Source organism: Sphaeroforma arctica (genome assembly GCF_001186125.1).
Source record: "Sphaeroforma arctica JP610 unplaced genomic scaffold supercont1.740, whole genome shotgun sequence".
Taxonomy (NCBI): domain Eukaryota; class Ichthyosporea; order Ichthyophonida; genus Sphaeroforma; species Sphaeroforma arctica.
Window position 1 is genome coordinate 38,782 of NW_014039818.1, and position 7,368 is coordinate 46,149.

A 7,368-nucleotide genomic window follows, 5' to 3' on the forward strand; every position below is an offset into this window, starting at 1 on the left:
TAGATTAAAAGAAGTCAAGTCCTTGTTCTCAATTTCGGTTCAAACTAATCATGATTGAAATAGCTCACTGCAAAATGGTGCTTTTAGCGGCGTATTTTGAGGTGGGAGGGTTTACGGAATTGCATATATCCCATCTATTTTTATACTGTCCCATACCATCGGCTAGTGGCGATGTATTGACATCTCACCTGTACTTAAAAGAAAGCGATTTTACTTTCAAACTCATGAAAACTGACAACTACTTTTATCTATTAGAGTTTGATTTTTTTTGTGGCGAAACAAGGACAGGGTGACCGCTCTGGGGGATATACAAGGTTCTATCATACGTAGATAAACTCAGTCCCTTCTGCTCAAAGTTAAAGTAAATGTGCACAGCGACATTGACAATGCCAATCCTTTCGGTTTAAAGAAATACAGTCAGAAATGCTTCGCTGACACAATGGAACATCAAACCGAGCGAGAATTTGGCGTATGACGAGCTAACCACTGTGCTATATAAATAGACAGCCAAACAGAGGGGGTCATCAACATGCCACTCGGGCGGACTGACGAAGTTGCGGACTCATACAAGTCAGAAGTACCGCGCTGAATAGGGCAATCGCGTGTAGCTCATCATAAGTGGCCTAGCGGTGCTGCACTAGATCAAAGTGATACGGAGAATGTCAGTTTTAAATAAGTGCATCGAATCGGATCGGTTGCGTACGATTTAGTAATTCAGGTACTTCTGTGAGAATTGAGCTTACCACGATGCGCTTTTGAAAGGGTTGTGAACAAATGGGCTTCAATCTAGGTTGTTGTCGTACAACCCGGAATGAAGGGCACTTGATTGAGGCAATCGTATGATCTATTGCTCGGCTGACGGATGGGAGCGATGCAACCATCAAAATGATAAGTAAACGGATATTTGCACCATAATGGGGGGTACGATGTACCGCGGGTATACGCCGGCGCCAATTGTTCAGAGTTTACGCACATGTATCTTCTTCCTCACTGAAAAGATACGTAAGTCCGATGCTGTGAATTTATGTACGCAATTAAAAACAGATCTAAAAGAATGCATTGCTCCAAGAGGTTGCAGAATTTAATGTCTTACGGTGAAGTGGCATGGGTTGAGATTCCTTTGTCCGAAGCTAACTGGCTATTTTAAGTCCGCGCAACATGTTAGATTAATTGAGAATTTCCAATTACTTAGCGTAGACTGAAAAACAAAAAACAAACGTCGAAACAAATTTTATTGGAAAGATTTGAGTTTGTATGCCGTGTCTGAGCGTCATCTGCAAGAAAAATAAACTTTCTGAGTTCACATACTGTCTGATATGCTGGGTGCCTACTTTGCACGGCGTTATTTTAATCACATGCATCGGCAACTCAAAAACTTCTACTACATCGATAGATACAAATGGTTTGTCTTACATGTAGCTTCGAAAACACAGCGATTTTAAACCTGGTTGCTTTATTGAGATTGCTTCTCAGACACTAATAAGTGCTGGAACTACGGACTTACTCACACAGAAGACACGCCCGCTAGAGACAACATGAGCATCCGGCCACAAGCTACAGTCTCACATTGTACGCAACCGTCGCCTATAAACTTCATGTGCACATGCGCTTTAGTCGACTCCACGAGACCCAGGGTGCCAATGCCCAAATGTGTCCAAATGTATGTAAGAGCCGCATGGCTAGCCTGCTAGTCCCTCCGAAATCAGATCGAAGTGAGTGCTACGGGTAAGGTGCAGTTCGCCGACAAGCATGCAAAGCATGAGTTGTCATATAACATTTGTTGCGATCACCCATAACTAACTATACGCAGCAGGATTGTCCGCGTCAACCAGTGACCACCAGCGACCATCTCACAAGTGGTAGTACACCTCGTACGTGCAAGTGTTTTATAATCGCCTCAGTGACATCTCCTACGGAGGGTAAGTCACCAGCGCCTAGATGTGCTAAGCATAGCTATCTGTCGCATATTCAGCCGTGCAGGTCATCAAACGCCGAGTCGTTCGAGATTTGGTAACCCCTCGCCATCAAGATTTTGTTCTTCATCTTCAGGGCTTCCGCTTTGGTCTCCTGTGAAGGAATCGCGCAAGAGGTCTGCATCAGCCCAATGGACTGCAACAGACAACAACACAGCACATCCCTGAGCAGACGCGTGTGCATATGACCTCGTGATCACACACCACAACATTAACACAGTGCGTCACCGGTACACAGGCACACTGAAGATGATACCGATACATTTGCGACAGCCCCATACCAGCGAGCACAGTGGCTATAAAGTTAGCAGCGGTACTAAGTAGACACCCAAGTGGTTGGAGCGCGATATCAGCATATGTAGGCTACAGTGCTGGTAATTCAGTTACACGAAGAGACTACGGAATCTGCCCAGAAGTCATGGGATGCGTACAAACCCCATATTGTGTGCATGTATTAGAAAACTAGACTACCTCGTTGCAGGACTCTGGTCCGGGCGGAATGTCAGCCAACACTCGCAACGGACTAATACACAGGTGTACACTGCACGTGAGACAGCTATAGAAGTGGCTAACCCGCAAGTAAGGGGTGTTGTAATAACAGTGAGTGACTAACCCGCTAGTAAGGGGTGTTGTAATAACAGTGAGTGACTAACTAGCTAGTAAGGGGTGTTGTAATAACAGTGAGTGACTAACTAGCTAGTAAGGGGTGTTGTAATAACAGTGAGTGACTAACTAGCTAGTAAGGGGTGTTGTAATAACAGTGAGTGACTAACTAGCTAGTAAGGGGAGTTTAATAACAGTGAGTGACTAACTAGCTAGTAAGGGGAGTTGTAATAACAGTGAGTGACTAATTAGCTAGTAAGGGGTGTTGTAATAACAGTGAGTGACTAACTAGCTAGTAAGGGGTGTTGTAATAATAGAGAGTATACATATATAAATATATAAATAGATATATATATACATACATATATATACATATACATATACATATATACACATATATATATATATACATATACATATATATATAAATATATAAATGACCAACTAGCTGATAAGGGATGTTGCAACAACAGTGAGTATATATATATATATATATATATGTATATAAATATATAAATGACCAAATAGCTGTTAAGGGGTGTTGTAACAACAGTGAGTATATATATATATATATATATATACAAACACACACACACACCCACCCACCCACCCACACATATTTATATATAGATATATAGATATATGACCAACTAGCTAGTAAGGGGTGCGGTGTAAGGCCCCACCTACCTGTTCGTCTCGTTGCAATTCTAAAATGTCCAGTACATCCACTTCCTTCAGCTTCGAGTCTGCCTCCAGCATCGGGTCCTGCACAAACATTGTGTGAAGTATTGAGCAAGTTAGCGCGGTGTGCTTGTGTGATTGTATCATGGGACGCTGTAGACAAAATGCACGCACACATACACGCACACATACGAAGAGATACACGACACGTAGACATACACGCACACATAGGAAATATAAAAACAACTTGATATAGTTGAGAATTGGAGACGTTGTGTGCATACATGCCACCCCCCCCCATGGCAGATGTACCGCTGCACGCACTGATCGTGCAAGAACTATGGCATGCGGGCGACTGTGTGCACAACCTGACAGCATACCAATACACCGGACACACCATGTGAGTATATGCAGCAAGTATACAAATCTACGTGTATATGTAGCAATTATACAAATATATGTGTGCCTTTTGCTCGCCCGACAGCGTGGCAGTGCATATGTGCATGTGTACACATCATCGATCTGCAAATCTACTGGCATGCAATGACAGCGCATTATACTGCACGAGGTTGGTACAGGGTCACAGACCCGTGAGTAGTAACCATGTGAAGCACCCTTTAGTCGCGTAGATGCACATATCATGCCTGGGTATAAGCAACTAAAAGACCGGGTATAGAGTGTAGACATGTGTGCAGAAAGTATGTAAACATTGTGCTTTATAACTACCCTAGAAAGTACGTAAACATTGTAATTTAAAACTATCATAGAAAGTACGTAAATATTGTGCTTTATAACCTACCCTAGAAAGTACGTTAACATTGTAATTTATGACTACCGTAGAAAGTACGTAAACATTGTAATTTATAACTACCAAAGAAAGTACGTAAACATTGTGCTTTATAACTACCAAAGAAAGTGCGTAAACATTGTGCTTTATAACTACCCTAGAAAGTACGTAAACATTGTAATTTATAACTACCAAAGAAAGTACGTAAGCATTGTAATTTATAACTTAACTAGAAAGTATGTAAACATTGTGCTTTTCAACTACCATAGAATGTACGTAAACATTGCGCTTTATAACTACCCTAGAAAGTACGTAAACATTGTGCTTTATAACTCCCATCGTGGGGTAGGAGTCGGTGCACTGACACGCAGTGAAGACAATAAAGCACAAACAGGATATCGAATCCGCCAGGACCAGCCAAGGAGACTCGAATACGTGCATGAATACAAATACCTCAGAAGCAAACGTGTTTTATCTAATCTAGAATGAGCATACCTCTGGTTTAAACACACATCCCATAAGGGGTCTACTATAGTACCAACTCGCCCACCCACACTACGTTCAAGTAGAGGTCAGCATTACATAACTCGCAACCACACGCACACAAACGAACCTCTGTACAACCTCAACCAACTGGTGAGAGACCTGAGCACACCAAGTAAGACATTCAGATTAAACACAACCGATACAATATACAAGAGTATGAACTCTCGACCGCTCTTTTTAGGAAGGCACTGAATTCAATCCTACGACATACAGACGACCCCTCTACAACGATTCATGAACAATCACAATCTCGTATTTCACCATGTGGATTGCATGTTCTAAACATAGTGTGCAACATCGGATCAATCGTCAGATAGCCCATTAAGTCCACATCCTCGTCCTCTTATTCCGTAAATCACACGTGTATATGTATGTATATAAATGAAAACAAATCCACAATGATATGTATGTATGTGCACGTGTGTATGACATACACCGCACCCCCAACACACACACTCATATATATATGTATATATCAACAAACGCATTCCATCCCCCACCACTTCACTTACCAACTCGCCCATCAAGACTACATTCTCGCCCTTGACCACGTAGATGCCACGCTGTATATCGCCGTACTGCTGACCCACATACACTCGCTCAATGGTGCGGTGGAGGACAACGTTCGCAAACTGATCGAACGAACGCAGGTAGCCGATAAGCTTCCTGCCGTCTCGCATCACCACTAGAACACGTTTGTCCACGTCATCGGCGAGAGATACAGACCCCGAGAGATAGGCAGGCCGTTGCGAGGAAGATCGTTGCGGGTTGTACTGGTTGTTGTTGTTGTTGTGGCTATGGTTGTTGTTGTTGTTGTTACTATTGTATCTGTTGTTGTTGTTGTTATAGTTAGTGTTGGTATTATTATTGTTGTAGATGTTATTGTTGTTATATATGGGTCGGGGCGCCTGTTGTTGTTTCTGCTGCTGCGGTTGCTGTAAATAAATCAACACAAGAGAGTAGACGAGCACTTTGAGTGAGATATACGAGTGATTGGATACAACATTCGCATGTGCTATGACTCCAGTTCGAGTAAGCCTTTCATAGGCAAATACCCACAGTACTCGAGATTTATGTCGCCGAAGGTATGTTCATTAATGGGCATCCAATACCCATTCAACTAAAGTTCGGAAGCACCCACACTCACACCCATGTATAAAGGTATATATGTATGTGTATGTATGCAAGAGCCTAGAAATCCATACAGAATTGAACAAAAAGCTGAGATATAAAGTCTTGCTCACATGATATTAGATATAACTACACCACAGCACCCTATCCAAAACCACATACTTGGTATTGGTTGTATTGTGGCATTTGCTGGCTGTACTGCTGCCCCTGATTCCGTTGGCCACCCATTGGCATGTCCTGTCCCTGTCCCTGCTGCGTATATGGGCAAATGCAGAAGTATGCATACATGAATAGATATATATCCGCATGAACACAAACATACACACACGCATATATTATTAATATTAATATATAAATATATATATATAGATAGATATAGATATATGTATATACATATACATATATATATATATACATATACAAATATGAATATACGTATATGGTTTAAAACTATTCGATGTCACGAACTGAGTGAATATGTGTGGTGTTGGCAAGTGCTATTCCAATCATTGTGCATGAGATAGGGAATTGGTGACATAGTCTGAGTGTATGACAAATGAAGTGGTGGGCTTTTCGAGAAAGGCGACGTCATATAAAAACCACAACTTATCCGAGAAACTCACATGTCCTTGTCTTTGCTGTGTCCCCATTGGCTGATTGTGCATCTGCTGCCCACCCATTGGTTGATTGTGCATCTGCTGCCCACCCATTGGTTGATTGTGCATCAGTTGAGCCCCAATTGTGCTGTTCTGCATTTGATGTGATCCCATTGGTTGACCCTGCATGTTTGGTCCTCCCATGGGCTGGTTGTACATTGTGCGGTCTTGCTGCATATGGGAGCTCTGTTTCAAAAAACAGGCCCGAAAAGCACCATTATTAGAATCGGTGAGAATCTGCTGTGTTGGGTTAATAGTGTTGGAGCGTCGTCTATATCATTGCACAGGAGAGATATATGCGCGTACATACATACGCACAGCCATTTATAAACAGATGTAAAGAAAGTTCAAAGGATAGGATATTTATATTTGAATAGTTGTAGATAACCAAACTTGCAAACACTTGCTAATTCTTGATTCAAAACAAATTGTCTGTTTGTGAATTATATATATATATATATATATATAAATGTAAGTTCAAAGGATATGATATTTATTTTTGAATAGTTGCAGATAACCAAACTTGCAAATACTTGCTGATTCTTGATTCAGAACAAAATTGTCTGTATGTGTATTATAGAAACTATATTTATATATATATATATATGAGCAGCGATTCAGTGAAACTCACCAGACCATCATTCCGTCGATGTACAAATAGAGAATTTACTGACAATAGAGAAAAATACAACACAATACAAATCAACGAACTACGCACTGAGTGCATCACTTCACATAATCACAAACCCAGAAACACACCCACACACCCACTCAACCACCCACCCACATACACCCACACACACATATATATGTATATACATATATGTTTATATAAATATATATATATATACACAGACACACACAGACACAGACCCATATACATATATGTATATATACATACATACATACACATATACAGATATGTTTATATATATATGTTTCTATATATATATATATATATATATATATATATACACATATATATAATAAA

At 40.9% G+C, this 7,368-nt stretch overlaps 1 protein-coding gene across 2 annotated transcripts; it reads right to left on the bottom strand.

Annotated features, from left to right (window-relative positions):
• Window positions 1–1,432: 1,432 nt before the first annotated feature.
• On the bottom strand, window positions 1,433–6,536 carry SARC_08329 (the record flags this gene model as incomplete). 2 transcript variants are annotated; one of them, XM_014297704.1, is made up of 5 exons in its annotated part: window positions 1,433–2,067; window positions 3,264–3,341; window positions 5,103–5,525; window positions 5,884–5,970; window positions 6,345–6,536. In XM_014297704.1, 5 exons carry the CDS (start codon window positions 6,534–6,536, stop codon window positions 1,969–1,971), a joined length of 879 nt encoding a protein of 292 aa, XP_014153179.1. In that variant the 3' UTR covers window positions 1,433–1,968. The 2 variants fall into 2 exon arrangements, with proteins under 2 accessions (XP_014153179.1, XP_014153180.1); XM_014297705.1 differs by having other exon boundaries at window positions 5,884–5,973.
• Window positions 6,537–7,368: the final 832 nt, after the last annotated feature.